The sequence below is a fragment of the Hypanus sabinus genome, chromosome 4 (genome assembly GCF_030144855.1).
Source record: "Hypanus sabinus isolate sHypSab1 chromosome 4, sHypSab1.hap1, whole genome shotgun sequence".
Lineage (NCBI taxonomy): Eukaryota > Metazoa > Chordata > Chondrichthyes > Myliobatiformes > Dasyatidae > Hypanus > Hypanus sabinus.
Genome location: NC_082709.1, coordinates 42,871,916 through 42,893,077, shown reverse-complemented (window position 1 = coordinate 42,893,077; position 21,162 = coordinate 42,871,916). Strand labels below are relative to the sequence as shown.

General features: G+C 43.2%; 1 protein-coding gene across 1 annotated transcript in view; it reads left to right on the top strand.

Moving 5' to 3' along the window:
* The window catches only part of dnah7 (dynein, axonemal, heavy chain 7), a 269,206-nt gene that overhangs the window by 244,409 nt on the left and 3,635 nt on the right, over window positions 1-21,162 (top strand). The window contains exon 62 of the mRNA XM_059966905.1: window positions 5,446-5,623. Within this exon, the coding sequence (XP_059822888.1) occupies window positions 5,446-5,623 (178 nt within the window). The remainder of the gene's footprint in view (window positions 1-5,445; window positions 5,624-21,162) is intronic.

Sequence of the window (21,162 nt, the reverse complement as noted above, 5' to 3'; positions counted from 1 at the left end):
CCTCCGATATGACATGTAACCTTGGATGCTCATCTCCCAACTAAGACCATCCTTCAGCCACGATTCACTGATGGCCACAACATCATACCTGGCAATCTGTAATACTGCAACAAGATCATCCACCTTATTTCTCATACTACATGCATTTAGATACAATACCTTGAGTACCGTATTTGCTGTCCTTCCTGATTATGCATCCCTAATGTTTTAATGTATTCAGCTTGTTGGCTACAACTAAGTCCCATTACCTGTCTGCCCTTTCTGACAGTCTGACTGCACGCTATCTTTACTTTTTTACCATTCATCCTATCCTGAGTCCCTTCACTCCGGTTCCCACCCCCCTGCCAAATTAGTTTAAACCCTCCCCAACAGCTCTAACAAAACTGCCCGCAAGAATATTGGCCCCCTCTCAGGTTCAGGTGCAACCTGTCACTTTTGAACAGTTCATACCTCCCCCAGAAGGGATCCCAATGACCCAAGAACTTGAAGCCCTGCCCCCAGACCAGCTTCTCAGCCACCTGTTTGTCTGCTAAGTCATCCTGTTTCTACCCTCACTGGCACATAGTGCAGGCAGCAATCCAGGAATTACTATCCCAGAGGTCCTGCTTCTCAACTCTCTACCGAGCTCTCCAAATTCTCTTTTCAGGACCTCATTGCTTTTCCTTCCTACGTCATTGGTACTAATATCTATCAAGACATCTGGCTGCTCCCCCTCCCTCTCCAAAATGTTGTGGACGTGATCCGAGACATCCCTGACCCTGGCACTTGGGAGGCAACATACCATCCGGGTGTCCGTTCACGTCCACAGAATTTCCAGTCTGTTCCACTCACCATCAAGTCTGCTATTACCAACGCTCCCCTCTTCTCTCTCTTTCCCTTCTGCACTATGGACCCATGCTCAGTGCCTGTAACTCGGTTGCCATGGCGTTCTCCCGAGAGGTCATCCCTCACAAAACTATCCAAAGCAGTATACAGGTTTTTAAGGGGAATGGCCACAGGGGTGCTTTGCCCTAACTACCTATTTCCATCTCTCCTGATGGTCACCCAGCTATTCACCTCCTGCAACTTCAGGGTGACTACTTCCCTGTAACTTTGATCAAATATCTCCTCACTTTCCTGTACAATCCGAAGCTCATCCAGTTGCTGCTCCAGATCCCTAACGTGGTCTTCAAGGAGCTGCAGCGGATGCATTTCATGCAGATGTTCTTCCCTGGGAGACTCTGGGTCTCCCAGTTCTCCAACATCCGGCACGAAGAACATACCACTGCGATGGCACAGTGTGGTGAACTATGTGCCTGTCTGGACACGCCCCCTGCTGACTGCTCCTGTGGCTCCTCGCACAGGCCCCTGTATAAAGGAGATCTGAGGCCTGACGCTCGGCCTCAGTCTCCAGGACATTGTATGATAGACACTCACTCCTGGTTCCTTCTTCCAGTCAATAAAAGCCGATATCTCGCCTTACGTCTCAGTGTGAGTTATTGATGGTGCATCACACAGTAAGAAAGGGAAAAAAGATAAAAAGGAAACTTAAACAGACGCTTTACACAGAGCCAATGCCTTTTCCAAGCTGAATCTCCTTTGAGCTGAAGCCTGTTGCTTCTATTCTCACCACTGGCCGCTCCGCTTATCCCCTCTGTACTTTTATTTAGTTCATAGAGCTTTGTTGATGCCGCTGATGGGCCCCAGCTTCAGTGGAAAAAGCCTGCTTGAATTTATCCTGTCTATACCCCTCATAATTTTGTATACCCCTGTAAAATCTCCCCTCAATCTTCTATATTTCAAGGAATAAAATCCTAAACTATTCAATCTTTCCTTATAACTTAGGTCCTCCAAACCAGGCAACATCCTTGTAAACTTTCTCTGTACTCTTTCAGCCTTATTTACATCTTTCTTGTAGAAAGGTGACCAAAACTGCACACGATACTATCTTATACAACTTCAATGTACCATCCCATCTCCTGTACTCAATACTTTGATTTAGGAAGGCCAATGTACCAAAAGTTTTCTTTACATCCCTATCTACCTGTGCCGCTACTTGCAATACATGATTGACCTGTATTCTTAGATCCCTTTGTTCTACTGCACTCCTCAGTGCCTAGCCTAGTTGGGGCAACACTACACACTTGTCTGCATTAAATTCCATCTTCAATTTTTCAGCCCATTTTCCCAGTTGGTCCAGATCTTGCTGCAAGCTTTAATAGTCTCCCTTGCTGTCACTACACCCCCAATCTTGGTGTCATCCACAAACTTGCTGATTTAGTTAACCACATTATCATCCAGATCATTGATATAGATGACAAACAACAACACTCTCAGCACCGATCTCTGCAGCATACCACTAGTCACAGGCCTCCAGTCAGAGAGGCAACCATCTACTATCATTCTCTGTCTGCTCCCAGAAAGTCCATGTCTAATTCAGTTTACTACCTCATCTTGAACGCCGAGCAAGTGAACCTTCTTGACTAACATCCTGTGTGGAAGCTTGTCAAAGTCCCCGTAGACAACAGACAGTGCCTTGCCTTCATCAATTTTCTTAGTAACTTCCTTGAAAGCCACTTACTATTAGACACGACCTACCTCACACAAAGTCATGCTGACTATCCCTAATCAGTCCAAATCTATCCAAATACTCATAAATATGGTCCCAAAGAATACTTCCCAATAATTTTTCCTCTACTGATGTCAGACTCACTGGCATATAACTTCCTGGCTTATATTTAGAGACTTTCTTACATTGTGGAACAATATTGGCTGTCTTCCAATCCTCTGGTACATCCCCTTTTGCTAAGGATGAATTAAATTTCTCTGTTAGGGGCCCCTGCAATTTCTGTACTTACCCCCTCAGGGTCTAAGGGAACACCTTGTAGACCCTGCGGATTTATCCACCCTAATTTGCCTCAAGACGGCAAACACCTTCTCCTCTAAAATCTGTATAGGGTCCATGACCTCGATGCTGCTTTGCCTCACTTCTGTAGACTCTGTGTTCACCTCCTGAGTATATACAGATGAAAAATATCCATTAATATCTCATCCATTTCTTTTGGTTCCATACAATTATTACCATAATGATCTTCCAAAGGAACAATATTGTCCCTTGGAATCCTTTAGCTCTTAACATCTGTCAAATCCCTTAAGATTCTCTTTCATCTTGTCTGCTAAGGCAACCTTATGCCTTCTTTTAGCCCCCTGATTTCTCCCTCAAGTGTCTTTTGCATTTCTTATGCATTCTTTTGCATTCTTTTTGCATTTCTTTTGCATCCCTAAGAACTTCATTTGTTCCTACCTGTCTATATCTGCTAGGCATTTCCTTTTTATTTCTTAACCAGGGCCTCAAAATCTCAAACCTGTTATAGGCACTTTCAAGCTTTATACTCTTAACAAGTACACCTTTGCCAGAAAACCACCTGTTCTAAACCATACTTGCCAGTTCCTTTTTGATAACATCCAATCTGTCCTTTTTCCAATTTAGAATTTCAACCCATGGACCAGATCTATTTTTTCCATATTTACTTTGAAACTAAAGGCATTATGATCACTAGAGGCAAAGTGTTCCCCTACACAAACTTCTGTCACCTTCCCTGTCTCATTCTGTAATAGGAGATCAAGTTTCACACACTGTCTGGGGCTTCAACTGTACTGATTAAGGAAACATTTCTAAATACATTTGACAAACTCTATCAGTATGGGAATCCCAGTTATTATGTGGAAAGTTGAAATCAACTGCTATAATAACCTTGTGTTTCTTGCAACAGTCTGCAATCTCTCTACAACTTTGTTCCTCTAAATCCCGCAGACTATTGGATGGCCCCATTACCATGGTCATACCTTTTTTATTCCTCAGTTCCACCCACAACACTTCACTAGACGAGTTCTCCAGTCTGTCCTCACTGAGCACTGTTGTGACATTTTCTCTGACTAGTAACGCCACCCCCTCCTTCTAATCTCTCCTGCTGTGTCGCTTCTTAAAAAAATGGAACCCTGGAATATTGAGCAGCAAGTCCTCCTGTAACCAAGTCTCATGAATGGCTATAATATCATAATTCCATGCGTTAATCCATGCCGACCTCATTTGCATTTCCTACGATACTTCTTGCATTGAAATACACACAGCTCAGAAGCACCATGCTCAAACTTTTGATTCCTGACAACAACTGTCTTAACAACATCTGACTCCACAACCTTTCCTCTATCTGTATTGGAAGCACTGCACAGGTAGCAATCCTGAGATCAGAACCTTGAAGATCCTGCCTAGCTCCCTGAACTCACTTTGCAGAAACTCATCATTCTTCTTTCCTATGTAATTGATACATTGATACATGGCCACGACCTCTGGCTGCTCATGCTCCCACTTAAGAATGCTGAGGGCTCGATCTGGGATATCCTGGACCCTGGTACCCGGGAGGCATTCCATCCGACAATCTCGTTCTCATCCAAAGAATCCAATCTCGTTCTCATCCTCTTTCTGTTACCCTAACTAACAATTCCCCTATCAGCATGGCTCACCTCCTCTCCCCCTTCCCTTCTGAGTCAGAGAGCCAGAGATCTGGCTGCTGTGACTTTCCTCTGCCTGGTCATCCCTTCCTCTAACAGAATCCAAAGTAGTATACCTGTAGTTGAGGGAGATGCCCACAGGGTTACTCTGCATTGCCCTTTCCCCTTCCTGATTGTCATCCAGTCTCCCATGTCCTACACCTTGGGTGTAACTACCTCTGTATGCGTCCTAGCTATCACCCTCTTGGCCTCCTGAATGATCCAGATTTCATCTGGTTCTAGTTTCAGCTCCATAATGTGGAGGGTTAGAAGCTGCAACTGGATGTGCTTCTCATAGGTGTAGTCCTCAGGACACTGGAGATCTCCCTGCTTTTCCACGTCCTGCAAGAGGATGTTTTTGAGTATCTCTTCTGTCCTCGCTTACCAAACCCATAAACCTGATTTCCATCAATTTGTTTTTTGTGCTGTTTATGTCATTTATAGTAATTTGATGTCTTTTCATTGTACTGCTATTGCAAAATAACAAATTTAATGCCATTTAAATCAGTGATATTGAATCTGATTCTAATTCTAAATAGGAGGCTGTTTATTTGGAGCCCTCTGTTCCAGAAAGGTGTCAGAGCCAAGAAGCAAGACTGTCGATTCTTTTGGCTCCTTTTGTTTTAAAACCCTTCCATTTGTTTATTGGTTTCCTGATTGCTGTTCACACATTTTCCAAACACAAGGTGTGGACTTACTTCCTGGGGGCAAGGAATCACTTTAATGACAGAGCCCAATTGCTGTAGGCAGCTAAACAGTGCATGATTGTAGATCTATGTCTCATTGGTGGATTAAAAATAACAACTATATTGGATGCACTTGAGTGAAAGCACAAATTCAATTACTACATTATTGAAATGGTTGAAATGTAAGTTCTCCTTTTGATTATTTTGCCTTTTGTGCTCTGTATACCAGGACTGGTTTGAAGTTGGACCTCCTCCTGTCTTCTGGTTGTCAGGTTTTTTCTTCACTCAAGCCTTTTTGACAGGCGGACAGCAGAACTATGCCAGAAAATATACCATTCCCATTGACCTCCTCACATTTGACTATGAAGTACTAAAAGACAAAACATATATGCATCCACCAGAAGATGGTAAGAGAAACAAGTTGTATTTTGATCAATACAAAGCATTGAGCAAAATGTTATGTTACTAAGTTGTGTTATACATGAGCTCTGTTCAAAATTGAGCAGTTACATTTTGTTAATTTTGTTCCCAAAATCTGTGTGAATGTACAAAGTACATTAATTTTATTGTTGATGCTCTGATTTTAGTCTTGTGATTTCTATGACAACAGTTTTGGATGTCATAGCAGAAAGAGTGGAGACAATTTATGAATGCAGTTTTACAATTGGGACCCTTGCCTGCTGGTTGTGCAGATGCACACACTATAGGAACAATTTTCAAATTATTCACCTGTTAAAATGTTTACCAAGTAACTGCTATGCTGCCATCACAAAATTGTTAATATTCTTTTAAATTACTTTTTTTTTAAACTTTCTTGAACACTAAAGAGCTATATTTTTATATAACTGAATTGAAGACAGTGGCTGTAAATTGATTCTCTAGCAATAAAAGGGAGGTAAGAATTAGATGTGCATTGCCCTGTCTTGACAGTGAATTCCATTCACTCCACAGAGTGTAATGTCTGGACAGGAGTACTTGTATTCCAAAGTTTCATGCTATCGAGGGGGTTATTAGACATACATCATTTCCTGATAATTTCACTAAAAAGTGCCTGTAAACCCTCTGTAAATGGACAGCAATAAGATGCTTATCCAAGAGTAGGATGTCTACCTCACACTCAGCTCAAGAATGGTCGACAAATGACAATATTAGGCAAGAGAAGTAGCGTATCTCCTATTCTATGTATTAGATGAAATGGGCCAAAACACTAATAGAAAATTCTAAATACAGAGTAAAATAACTACAGCATTCCAGTACTGAGTGGTCAGATGAAACAATGAATATTGCATGTAGCACCTCTACTGATCTCCTGTTTAGAAATGTAAAAGTTTGCAGCACAACACAGCTGGATTTTAAATCTTGATAGCAATGATCGAAAAGCATAATTTTACCATTATTGGTGGGCAAACTTGCTCAGAGGTACAGAATAAAAACCACTATAATTTGATACTCAAACTGAATCAGGCCCACTTTATATTTGTTCCACATTTAACCTTTCAAACCCAATTGAGAATGTTATGTTAAATAGATATATACTTTGTTTTTTGTAATCTGGGGAAGAATACAAATGCAGGACAACAAATACTTCTTTGGGTCTTTAATTCTTTTTTTCCGTTTTAGATGTTTTAATACAGAAAGAGGGTAACGAAATAAAAAACAATGAAATGAATTTTAAAAAAAACACAGTTCCTGCTGTTACAATTCGATCTTAATTTTGGACCACACTGTTGTTACACATGCAGTATGAAAATAACTAAAACAGAATATTTCCTCTTTTGGAAGAGGACAGCGAGGCTTTGAGAGGAAGTGTGGTGGCGGCCATTTTCAAATTGTCCAATTGCGTCTCAGATCGGAGTTCTGAGAGGCAGGACTGCGCAGGCGCGTGAGGAGGCCTGGGAAGGAGGGAAGATATAAAAAGGAGAGACTGAGTGAGGTAGTTCTCTTTTGGAAGAGGACAGCGAGGCTTTGAGAGGAAGTGCGGCGGCGGCCATTTTCAAATTGTCCAATTGCGTCTCAGATCAGAGTTCTGAGAGGCGGGACTGCGCAAGCGCGTGAGGAGGCCTGGGAAGGAGGGAAGATATAAAAAGAACACAGCCTTAAGAAGCGGGCAGCTTTGTTTGCGGGCAGCGGAGTGCGCCGGGAGCAGAGTGTAGGGCTTGGGCTCAGGGTGCTTAGGTGGAAGAGGGCACAGTAGGCTTATCTTTTAGTTCTTGTTATTGTCAGTTATTCGGGAAGTATGAGTGTGAGGGCAGCTTGTTGTTCTCGGTGTCAGATGTGGGAGGTCCTGGAGTCTCCGAGCCTCCCGGACGTCCACATCTGCGCCAGGTGAACCGAACTGCAGCTCCTGAGGGACCGTGTTAGGGAACTGGAGCTGCAGCTCGATGACCTTCGCCTGGTCAGGGAGAGTGAGGAGGTGATAGAGAGGAGTTACAGGCAGGTGGTCACTCCGGGGCCACGGGAGGCAGATAGGTGGGTCACGGTCAGGAAGGGGAAGAGGCAGGTACTAGAGAGTACCTCAGTGGCTGTACCCCTTGACAATAGGTACTCATGTTTGAGTACTGTTGGGGGGGACAGCCTACCTGGAGGAAGTGACAGTGGCCGGGCCTCCGGCACAGAGGACGGCCCTGTAGCTCAAAAGGGTAGGGATAGAAGAAAGAGGACCATAGTAATAGGGGAATCGATAGTCAGGGGTTCAGACAGGCGGTTCTGTGGAGGTGATTGGGAGTCCCGGATGGTAATTTGCCTCCCTGGTGCCAGGGATCGGGACGTTTCTGATTGCGTCCAAGATATCCTGAAGTGGGAGGGTGAGGAGCCAGAGGTCGTGGTACATGTAGGTACCAATGACATAGGTAGGAAAGGGGAAGAGGTCCTGAAACAAGAGTATAGGGAGTTAGGAAGGCAGTTAAGAAGAAGGACCGCAAAGGTAGTAATCTCGGGATTACTGCCTGTGCCACGCGACAGTGAGAGTAGGAATAGAATTAGGTGGAGGATGAATGCATGGCTGTAGGATTGGAGCAGGGGGCAGGGATTCAAGTTTCTGGATCATTGGGATCTCTTCTGGGGCAGGTGTGACCTGTTCAAAAAGGACGGGTTACACTTGAATCCTGGGGGGACCAATATCCTAGCGGGGAGGTTTGCTAGGGCTACAGGGCAGACTTTAAACTAGTAAGATGGGGGGGCGGGAATCAATTTGAGGAAACTATGGGAGAGGAGGTTAGTTCACCAGTAGAGCAAGTAAATAGACAGTGTGTGAGGGAGGAAAGTGCAGGTGATGGAGAAGGGATGCGCTCAGCCCGAAGATGTAGGGGAGAAGAAAGAAAAGGATAATAAATTTGAATGCATTGTTAGGGATGAAAAGAGAGGAGGAGGTGGAGAGTATTTTAAATGTATCTATTTTAATGCTAGGAGCATTGTAAGAAAGGTGGATGAACTTAAAGCGTGGATTGATACCTGGAATTATGATGTTGTAGCTATTAGTGAAACATGGTTGCAGGAAGGGTGTGATTGACAACTAAATATTCCTGGATTTAGTTGCTTCAGGTGTGATAGAGTAGCAGGGGCCAGAGGAGGAGGTGTTGCATTGCTTGTCCGAGAAAATCTTATGGCGGTGCTTTGGAAGGATAGATTAGAGAGCTCCTCTAGGGAGGCTATTTGGGTGGAATTGAGGAATGGGAAAGGTGCAGTAACACTGATAGGAGTGTATTATAGGCCACCTAGTGGGGAGCGTGAGTTGGAAGAGCAAATGTGTAAGGAGATAGCAGATATTTGTAGTAAACACAAGGTGGTGATTGTGGGAGATTTTAATTTTCCACACGTAGACTTGGAAGCACATTCTGTAAAAGGGCTGGATGGTTTAGAGTTTGTGAAATGCATGCAGGATAGTTTTTTGCAACAATATATAGAAGTACTGACTAGAGATGAGGCAGTGTTGGATCTTCTGTTAGGGAATGCGATAGGTCAGCTGACAGATGTATGTGTTGGGGAGCACTTTGGGTCCAGTGATCACAATAGCATTAGCGTCAATATAATTATGGAGAAGGACAGGACAGGACCTAGAGTTGAGAGTTTTGATTGGAGAAAGGCTAACTTTGAGGAGATGCGGAGGGATTTAGAGAGAGTGGATTGGGTCAAGTTGTTTAATGGGAAGGATGTAATAGAGAAATGGAGGTCATTTAAGGGTGAAATTATGAGGGTACAGAATCTTTATGTTCCTGTTAGGTTGAAAGGAAAGGTTAAAGGTTTGAAAGCACCATGGTTTTCAAGGGATATTAGAAATTTGGTTCGGAAAAAGAGGGATGTCTACAATAGATATAGGCAGCATGGAGTAAAGGAATTGCTTGAGGAATATAAAGAATGTAAAAGGAATCTTAAGAAAGAGATTAGAAAAGCTAAAAGAAGATACGAGGTTGGTTTGGCAAATAAGGTGAAAGTAAATCCGAAAGGTTTCTACAGTGATATTAAAAGCAAGAGGATAGTGAGGGATAAAATTGGCCCCTTAGAGAATCAGAGTGGTCAGCTATGTGTGGAGCCGAGGGAGATGGGAGAAATTTTGAACGATTTCTTCTCTTCGGTATTCACTAAGGAGAAGGATATTGAATTGTGTAAGGTGTGGGAAACAAGTAAGGAAGTTATGGAACCTATGACAATTAAGGAGGTGGAAGTACTGGCGCTTTTAAAAAATTTAAAAGTGGATAAATCTCCATGTCCTGACAGGATATTCCCCAGGACCTTGAGGGAAGTTTGTGTAGAGATAGCAGGAGCTCTGACGGAGCTCTTTAAGATGTCATTAGAAACAGGGATTGTGCCGGAGGATTGGCATATTGCTCATGTGGTTTCATTGTTTAAAAAGGGTTCTAGAAGTAAGCCTAGCAATTATGGACCTGTCAGTTTGACATCAGTGGTGGGTAAATTAATGGAAAGTATTCTTAGAGATAGTATTAATAATTATCTGGATAGACAGGATCTGATTAGGAGTAGCCAGCATGGATTTGTGCGTGGGAGGTCATGTTTGACAAACCTTATTGAATTTTTTGAAGAAGTTATGAGGAATGTTGACGAGGGTAAGGCAGTGGATGTAGTCTATATGGACTTCAGCAAAGCCTTTGACAAAGTTCCGCATGGAAGGTTAGTTAAGAAGGTTCAGTCGTTAGGTATTAATGCTGGAGTAATAAAATGGATTCAACAGTGGCTAGATGGGAGATGCCAGAGAGTAGTGGTGGATAATTGTTTATCGGGATGGAGGCCGGTGACTAGCAGGGTGCCTCAGGGATCTGTTTTGGGCCCAATGTTGTTTGTAAAATACATAAATGATCTGGATGATAGTAAGTATGCTGATGATACTAAGGTAGGAGGTGTTGTGGATAATGAGGTGGGTTTTCAAAGCTTGCAGGGAGATTTATGCCGGTTAGAAGAATGGGCTGAACGTTGGCAGATGGAGTTTAATGCTGAGAAGTGTGAGGTTCTACATTTTGGCAGGAATAATCCAAATAGAACATACAGGGTAAATGGTAGGGCATTGAGGAATGCAGTGGAACAGAGAGATCTAGGAATAACAGTGCATAGTTCCCTGAAGGTGGAGTCTCATGTAGATAGGGTGGTGAAGAAGGCTTTTGGAACGCTGGCCTTTATAAATCAGAGCATTGAGTACAGAAGTTGGGATGTAAAGTTAAAATTGTACAAGGCATTGGTAAGGCCAAATTTAGAATGTTGTGTGCAGTTCTGGTCACCGAATTATAGGAAAGATATCAATAAATTAGAGAGTGCAGAGACGATTTACTAGGATGTTACCTGGGTTTCAGCACTTAAGTTACAGGGAAAGGTTGAACAAGTTAGGTCTCTATTCATTGGAGCGTAGAAGGTTGAGGGGGGATTTGATTGAGGTATTTAAAATTTTGAGAGGAATAGATAGAGTTGACGTGAATAGGCTGTTTCCTTTGAGAGTAGGGGAGATTCAAATGAGAGGACATGATTTGAGAGTTAGGGGGCAGAAGTTTAAGGGAAACACGAGGGGATATTTCTTTACTCAGAGAGTGATAGCTGTGTGGAATGATCTTCCTGTAGTAGTAGAGGCCAGTTCAGTTGTGTCATTTAAGGTAAAATTGGATAGGTATATGGACAGGAAAGGAGTGGAGGGTTATGGGCTGAGTGCGGGTAGGTGGGACTAGGTGAGATTAAGAGTTCGGTACGGACTAGGAGGGCCGAGATGGCCTGTTTCCGTGCTGTGATTGTTATATGGTTATATAATATACAAAACCAATATAGTAGTGGCAATTCTTAAAAAATATTCAAACAACATTATAATCCTACCAGCCCTGTACCTCATATACAATATCAAAAATATGAATAAGTACATCTCACCTTAACTAAGAGATGTACTCACTTTGGCACACTCATGCTTAACTTCCAAACACATATAGGCTAGATCCTGAAACGAGTTCTCCTTACTCACGCCAGTAGCTCAATAAGGAAGTTTGTACAATCACGCTATTCCAGCACTGGTTAATTTACTCGTGAAAATCTTTCCTCACCAATCTTACTGGAGTTCTTTGAGGACATAATGAGTACAGTGGATAGAGGGGAACAGATGAATGTCCTATATTAGGATTTCCAGAAGGCATTCGATAAGGTGCCACACAAGAGACTTATAAATAAGATACGGATGCATGGAGTTGGAGGAAGTGTATTGGCATGGATAGTGGATTGGTTAATCAATAGAAGGCAGAGAGTTGGTGTAAAAGGGTGTTTCTCTGGTTGGCAGTCAGTGGTGAGTGGGGTGCTGCAGCTGTTTACTATTTACATTGATGATTTGGAACAGGGGACTGAATGTAGCATAGCAAAATTTGCTGATGACTCTAAACTGAGTGGAAAAGCAAATTGTACAGGGGATGTGGAGAGTCTGCAGAGGGATATAGATTGGTTAAATGAGTGGGACAAGGACTGGCAGATGGAATACAACATTGGTAAATGTAAGATCATCCACTTTGGAAGGAATAATAGAGGAATAGATTATTATTTAAATGGTGAAAGATTGTGCATACTGTTGTGCAGTGGGACTTGGGAGTGCTTGTTCATGAATTGCAAGAAGTTGGCTTGCAGATACAACAGGTTATTAAGAAGGCAAACGGAATGTTGGCTGTTGCTCGAGAGATTGAATTCAAGAGCGGGGAGGTCATGCTGCAACTGTACAGGGTACTGGTGAGGCCGCACCTGGAGTACTGTGTGCAGTTCTGGTCTCCATACTTGAGGAAGGATATACTGGCTTTGGAGGCAGTGCAGAGGAGGTTCACCAGGTTGATTCCAGAGATGAAGTGGTTAACCTATGAGGAGAGATTGAGTTACCTGGGACTATACTCTCTGGAATTCAGAAGAATGTGAGGGGATCTTCTAGAAACATACAAAATTTTGAAAGGGATAGATAAAATATAAAGTTGTTTCCATTGTTAGGTGAGACTAGACCTATGGGACATTGTCTCAGGATTCAGGGGAGAAGGTTTAGGATGGAGATGAGGAGAAGCTGTTTTTCCCAGAGAGTGGTGAATCTCTGAAATTCTCTGCCCAAGGAAGCAGTTAAGGCTTCCTCACTAAATATATTTAAGATACAGTTAGATAGATTTTTACATAGTAGGGGAATTAAGGGTTATGGGGAAAAGGCAGGTAGATGGAGCTGAGTTTACGGACAGATCAGCCATGATCTTATTGAATGGCGGAGCAGGCTTGATGGGCCAGATGGCCTAGTCCTGCTCCTATTTCTTATGTTCCTATGTTCAAACCTAGGAAAAGCACTCGAACGTCGTTCACTCTAGAACATGGCAACTCTTCTTTCTACTCCACGCATGCACAGTGACATCACTCTTAAAGGCACAGGCATGACCAAAGTGAATACATAAGTGCACCTTAACAATAAAAAATGATAGTTTTTTTTCATTTTCACCTGGTGATATCACCTGGTTACACCTTATTGATCCTAAAGCAAATTACAGTGTCAAGGTAACATTCCAAGTACACAGATATACAAATATTAGAAGAGAAGTTAGAAAGAATAAAAAAGTTACCTTAAAAATAAGATGTACAAGATTTACAAGTCTAAACTTACAATATTTCCAAGTTCATGCTGACATGATGATATTGCAATAATTACTGCAGTATTATACAGTAAAGGATGCACATTCACACTGTCCAGGTAAGAAATTATAGTAGTATTGTATAGGGCGTGGACAACAGAGCTTATACAGAGCTCTGGTGAACAAAGGTTAAACACAAAAGAGGGTCATCACTTCTCTGGCTATGGGTTGACTCATTATAGAGCCTAATCACCAAGGGTAAGAATGATTTCACATAGCACTCTTTGGAGCAGCACAGTTGTCTTAGTCTGTTATTGAAAGTGCTCCTCTATTCAGCCAAGGTGGCATGCAAAGGATGAGAAACATTGTCCAGGATTTTCCACAGGGTCCTTTGTTCTACCACAACCTCTAGTATGTCCAGTGTGACTCCTATAACAGAGCCAGCCTTTCTAATCAGTTTATTGAGCCTATTGGCATCCGTCATGTTGATGCCATTGCCTCAGCACACCACCTCAGAAAATCATACTGCTGACAACAGACTAGTAGAACATGTGAGGGAGAGGTCTGCATACTCCGAAGGACCTCAGTCTCCTCAGGAAGTAGAGGCGACTCTGGCTCTTCTTGTACACACCCTGTGGTTTGGTGCTCCACTCAAGTCTCTCGTCCAGGTGCAACCCCAGATACTTGTAGGCCCTCACCACTTTCGTCCTCACCATCAATAGTAACAGGGAGCAGTACAGGCTTTGTCTTCCTAAAGTCCAGCACCTTTGTCTTACTGACATTGAGCTGCAGATGATTCAGCACAACATTGCTTATAAATATTGAACAGTTCAATTAAAAAAAATAGTCCAAAAATAGAAATAAAAAGTAGTAAGATAGTGTTCTTGGGTCAATGTCCATTCAGAAATTGGATGTCAGAGGGGAAGAAGCTGTTCTTGAATTGTTGAGTGTGTGCCTTCGGGCTTCTGTACCTCCTTCCTGATGGTACCAATGAGAACAAGGCATGACCTAGGTGATGGGGGTCCTTAATGATGGACGTCACCTTTACCAAAATTATAATTAAAATCTTTAAAATAAAGTGTAATTAATAAACCACCTGCCTTCCTTATGTTTTGACTACCTCTTTCAAATAAATGTTGTGAAGCACATCAGGCTCTTCTGTTCGCCTTATTAGCGTTCTGCTGATAGAGTCAAGAGAGGGTCTAGTGAAGGAGTGGGAGGTCAGATACACAAGCCTGAATATACTATGTGCCTGGTAGTTTAAAATGAGCTGAACCACAGACTCCGTGTGGCTAGCAGTTCTCATCTGAACTGACTGCTAAACTTGACCTGGGCTACAGGATCTTCTGAAGGTATCAACAATGTTGACCTCTCACAATCAGTTTTATAACATTTGGTCTTCTCAATCCTCAATCAGAATGAGATTTATCACTGACAAATGTTGGGAAATTTATTATTTTGTGGCAAGACATAAAAATTACTATAAAACTTGGAAGTCTTTTTGAATAATTCCTGAACTTCGATATATACAATACATGTAACTAATAGAGTGGGATAGTGTGGGCAGAGAGCTGGAAAAATGCAATGGGCTAAATTGTGTTTGAAGAAAATCCTGATTAATTTGAGTTATGTCACTTTGTGAAGGAATGGAATTCAGTTGCATCAAGGAGACTTTAATTCCATGTACCAAATATGTTCCTGTGGATCATTGTGTTTTCAGCTTTCCATATTTCAAGAAAAGTATATAATTTGGAATTGTAAGTCTCCATGTAATTGCTTATCTTTAATCAGGTCATTTGTACATAGAAAAAGCGTTAGGCTATTTGGCCCTTGTGATTTATTAATATGCTAGCCATGGCAGCCTACCTCTACGTGTCCATTTCTGGAGACAACTTACAGCCTAGAACCACACTCGTGCACAGAAAGCAGTAAACCATTTTGCTGCAGTTGGCAGCATTTAGCATAAGCTTGTGGTCACATGAATAGTAGGAAGGAGAGGAAGAAGAAGAAAAGCAACAGAAGAGATAATGATAGGAGGCCCTTTATCACTGAATTCTCAGAAAGAGTATCAAGAAAAATCCTTAACTGCATCACCAAATCTCAACATTACAACTTGGCTATAAATGGCATGCAGCCTTTACACCACACAGATGCAAGGAATGACGACTTGACTAATTTGCTGTAATCACTTTTAAAAATGTATTTGGTTTAGATTAATATTTTGTGAAGAATTTGAGTAACTAGGCATTTTAAAAAGGGACTGTAAATTTGATCCTCACGGCATAAACCCTTTTTATTGCCATGCTGGATTTGTTCATTGATCAGGACTCTCATTAAACTGTAAAATGTTCACAAATATCTAAGTTTAACGTAAATTTATTATCAAAGTACATGTATGTCACCGTATACCATCCAGAGATTCATTTTCTTGTGGGCATTCACAGTAAATACAAGAAACACATTAGAAACAATGAAAGACTGCCTGCAATAGGATGGATGAACAATCAAAGTGCAAAAGGCAATAAGGTGTGCAAATACAAAAAGTACACAAAAAAATAAACAATAAATATTGAGAATATGAGATGAAGAGTCCTTGAAAGTGAGTCCATAGGTTGTGAGAACACTTTAGTGATGGGGTGAATGAAGTTGAGTAACGCAATCCCCTTTGGTACTAAAGCCAATAGACAATAGACAGTAGGTGCAGGAGTAGGCCATTCAGCCCTTCAAGCCAGCACCGCCATTCAATGTGATCATGGCTGATCATACACAATCAGTACCCCGTTCCTGCCCTCTCCCCATATCCCTTGAACCCGCTATCTATAAGAGCTATCTGTAAGCCTGGTGGTTTAGGGGTTTAGGGATAATAACTGTTCTTTAACTTGGTGGTGTGGGTCCTGAGCCTCCTGTAACAACTCCTTTATGACAGGAATGAGAATAGAAGAGCTTGACCTGGATGGTGGGGGTCCTTGATAATAAATGCTTCTTTCTTGTGTTAATGCTATGTGTAGCTATGCCAGTGGTGGGAAGGGCTTTAACCATGATGGACTTGGCCGTTATCTACTATTTTTTGTAGGCTTATATGTTCAACTGTGTGTTCAAGAGAGCTGTGAGTGAACTGCTGATTCTTCGGAGCAAAGGGAGTTTTTTTTACTACTTGGTTTAAAGAGAGGCGAGTCAGCCAGTAGAGCGTGAAAGGTTTAAAAAGAAGGCAGCCATATGCAACGGGCAGCAGAGTGAGAGGTAGCAGAGTGACAGGGCTTTGGCTCAATGGGCTTAGACAGTAACGGGATGAGGCGAGGTAGGAAGTATGTGTGCGAGGCCAGTTTTCTGTCCTTGGTGTCAGGTGTGGGAGGTCCTGGAGTCCCCCAGTCTCCTGGATGGCCATATCTGCACCAGGTATGTCGAGCTGCAGCTCCTGAGGGACCGCATTAGGGAAGTGGCGATGCAGCTCGATGACCTTCACCGAATCAAGGAGAGCGAAGAGGTTGATAGAGAGGAGTTATAGGCAGGTGGTCACACCGGGGCCACAGGATTCAGACAAGTGGGTCACAGTCAAGACGGGGAAGGGGAAGAGTCAGGTACTAGAGAGTACCCCTGTGGCTGTACCCCTTGACTATAAGTACTCCTGTTTGAGTACTTTTGGGGGTGGGGGGACAGCCTACCTGGGGGAAGTGACAGTGGCCATGCCTCTGGCACAGAGTCCTGCCCTGTGGCTCAGAAGGGTAGAAAAAGGAAGAGGAAGGAAGTAGTGATAGGGGTCTCTATAGTTAGGGGGTCAGACAGGTGATTCTGTGGATACAGGAAAGAAACTCGGATGGTAGTTTGTCTCCCAGGTGCTAGGGTCCCGGATGTTTCGGATCACGTCCAAGATATCCTGCAGTGGGAGGGAGAACAGCCAGAGGTTGTGGTACATATTGGTACCAATGACATAGGTAGGAAAAGGGAAGAGGTCCTGAAAAAAGACTTTAGGGCATTCGGAAGGAAATTGAGAAGCAGGACCGCAAAGGTAGTAATCTCGGGATTACTGCCTGTACCACGTGACAGTGAGAATAGGAATAGGATGAGGTGGAGTATAAATGTGTCGCTGAGGGATTGGCGCAGGGGGCAGGCATTCAGATTTCTGGATCATTGGGACCTCTTTTGGGACCTGTACAAAAAGGACGGGTGCACTTGAATCCTAGGTGGACCAATATCCTGGCGGGGAGGTTTGCTAAGGCTACTGGGGAGAGTTTAAACTAGAATTGTTGGGGGGTGGGAACCGAACTGAAGAGACTGGAGAAGAGGAGGTTAGCTCACAAATAGAGAAAGCTTGTAGATAGTGTGAGAGGGAGGATAGGCAGGTGAGAGGGAAGGGACACACTCAGACGGACGGCTTGAGATGTGTCTATTTTAACACAAGGAGTGTTGTCAACAAAGCGGTTGAGCTTAGAGTGTGGATCAGTACTTGGAGATGTGATGTGGTGGCCATGACAGAGACTTGGATGGCTCAGGGACAGGATTGGTTACTTCAAGTGCTGGGTTTTAGATGTTTCAGAAAAGACAGGGAGGGAGGCAAAAGAGGTGGGGGTGTGGCTCTGTTGATCAGAGATAGTGTCACGGCTGCAGAAAAGGTGGACATCATGGGGAGATTGTCTACAGAGTCTCTGTGGGTGGAGGTTAGGAACAGGAAGGGGTCAATAACTTCTGTGGGTGTTCTTTATAGGCCGCCTAATAGTAACAGGGATATCGAGGAGCAGAGAGGGAAACAGATCCTGGAAAGGTGTAATAATAACAGAATTGTCATGATAGGAGATTTTAATTTCCCAAGTATAGATTGGCATCTCCCTAGAGCAAGGGGTTTAGATGGGGTAGAGTTTATTAGGTGTGTTCAAGAAGGTTTCTTGACATAATATGTAGATAACCCTACAAGAGGAGAGGCTGTACTTGATTTGGTATTGGGAAGTGAACCTGGTTAGGTGTCAGATCTCTCAGTGGGAGAGCATTTTGGAGGTAGTGATCATAATTCTATCTCCTTTACAATAGCATTGGAGAGAGATAGGAACAGAATTAAAAGCGTTTAATTGGAGTAAGGGGAATTATGAGGCTATCAGGCAGAAAATTGGAGGCTTAAATTGGAAACGGATGTTCTCAGGGAAAAGTACGGAAGAAATGTGGCAAATATTCAGGGGATTATTTGTTTAGAGCTCTGTATAGGTATGTCCTAATGAGACAGGGAAGTTAAGGTAAGGTACAGGAACCGTGGTGTACAAAGACTGTAATAAATCTAGTCAAGAAGAAAAGAAAAGCTTACAAAAGGTTGAGAGAGTTAGGTAATGTTGGAGATCTAGAAGATTATAAGGCTACCAGGAAGGAGCTTAAGAAGGAAATTAGGAGAGCCAGATGGGGCCATGAGAAGTCCTTGGCAGGCAGAATTAAGGAAAACCCCAAGGCATTCCACAAGTATGTGAAGAACAGGAGGATAAGACATGAAAGAATAGAACCTATCAAATGTGACATTGGGAAGTGTGTATGGAACTGGAGGAAATAACAGAGGTACTTAATGAGTACTTTACTTCAGTATTCACTATGGAAAAGGATCCTAGTGATTGTAGTGATGACCTGAAGCAGACTGAAAAGCTTGAGCATGTAGATATTAAGAAAAGGATGTGCTGGATATTTTGGAAAGCATCAAGTTGGATAAGTCGCTGGAACCAGATGAAATGTACCCCAGGCTACTTTGGGAGGCAAGGGAGGAGATTGCTGAACCTTTGGCGATGATCTTTGCATCATCAATGGGGACGGGAGAGGTTCTGGAGGATTGGAGGGTTGCGGATGTTGTTCCTTTATTCAAGAAAGGAAGTAGAGATAGCCCAAGAAATTATAGACCAGTGAGTCTTATCTCAGTGGTTGGTAATGTAAAGAGGGTTTCTTCTTTTTGTTAACTAGCAGGAATGCTAATTTACTGATAACGAGAATGGTATTCCTTTGTAAACCAAATGGGGATTAATGTTCTTTCTTCTGAGTCTGTAAGCTTTTGTTGACGGGCTTTTGGGCAGATCGGCGCGAGGGGGTCGAGAGAGAGGACGCAATGCTCTAAGCTGGGCGAGGATCGGACCCCAAAGGGGGGTCCGAGGCCGGGAGATTCTCCGAGGGGGGGGGGATGAAGCTAGATGTGCTTGGTTGACCACTCGGAGGGTACTGAGCTGTTTGGAGAGTCCGAGGAGTTCGGAGGGTCCTGAGCTGTTTGGAGAGTCGAGGAGTTCGGAGGGGATCGAATGGTGGCCAGAAGACTTCAGTAATTGAGCTCCAATGGCTGTGCACGAAGTGGTTTGGACTTTGATAAGTTTGGCGCCTTTTCTTTAATTTTCTCTTCATATATACTGTATCGTTATTAATCACTTAGTTATAGTAACCTTTATAAATTGTACTAATTTAATCGCATATGGTGTACTGTCTGTTTTTGGGCGAGGTGGGGACATCACATAGCATCCACACCAGCTGATTACCCAGTTTGGCGGGGCCGAAGGCTGCTCCCCCTAGACGAGAACGAGCTGAGCGAGCCTGAGGCGATCCAGGGTGTTACAGTAAGTTGATGGAGAAGATCCTGAGGGGCAGGATTTATGAACATTTGGAGAGGTGTAATATGATTAGGAATAATCAGCATAGCTTTGTAAAGGGCAGGTCATGCCTTATTGAGAAAGTAAGGAGGCATGGGATCCAAGGGGACATTGCTCTGTGGATCCAGAACTGGCTTGCCCACAGAAGGCAAAGAGTGGTTGTAGATGGGTCATATTCTGCATAGAGTTTGAGCACCAGTGGAGTGCCTCAGGGATCTGTTCTGGGACCCTTACTCTTTGTGAATTTTATAAATGACCTGGATGAGGAAGTGGAGGGATGGGTTAGTAAGTATTCTGATGACACAAAGGTTGGAGGTGTTGTGGATAGTGTGGAGGGCTGTCAGAGGTTACAGTGGGACATTGATCGAATGCAAAACTGGGGTGAGAAGTGGCATTTGGAGTTCAACTCAGGTAAGTGTGAGGTGGTTCATTTTGATAGGTCAAATATGATGGCAGAATATAGTATTAATGGTAAGACTCTTGGCAGTGTGGAGGATCAGAGGGATCTTGAGGTCCGAGTCCAAAGGATGCTCAAAGCAGCTGGGCAGGTTGACTCTGTGGTTAAGAAGGCGTATGGTGTATTGGCCTTCATTAATCATGGAATTGAATTTAGGAGCTGAGAGGTAATGTTGCAGCTATAGAGGACCTTGGTCAGACCCCACTTGGAGTTCTGTGCTCAGTTCTGGTCGCCTCACTACAGGAAGGGTGTGGAAGCCATAGAAAGGGTACAGAGGAGATTTACAAGGATGTTGCCTGGATTGGGGAGCATGCCTTATGAGAATAGGTTGAGTGAACACGGCCTTTTCTCCTTGGAGCGAAGGAGGATGAAAGGTGACCCGATAGAGGTGTACAAGATGATGCAAGGCATTGATCGGGAGGATAGTCAGAGGCTTTTTCCCAGGCCTGAAATGGTTGCCACAAAAGGACACAGGTTTAAGGTGCTGGGGAGTTGGTACAGAGATGTCAGGGATAAGTTTTTTACTTAGAGAGTGGTGGGTGCGTGGAATGGGCTGCTGGACAATGGTGATGGAGGCGGATACGATAGGGTCGTTTAAGAGGCTTTTAGATAGATACATGGAACTTAGTAAAATAGAGGGCTATAGGTACCCCTAGTAATTTCTAAGGTAGGGATGTGTTCAGCAGAACTTTGTTGGCCGAAGGGCCTGTATTGTGCTGTAGGTTTTCTATGTTTCTATACCAGGCTGTGATGCAACCAGTCAATATACTCTTCACCACGCGTCTGTAGAAGTTTGTTAAACTTTTAGATGAATCTTTGCAATCTTCTATGAA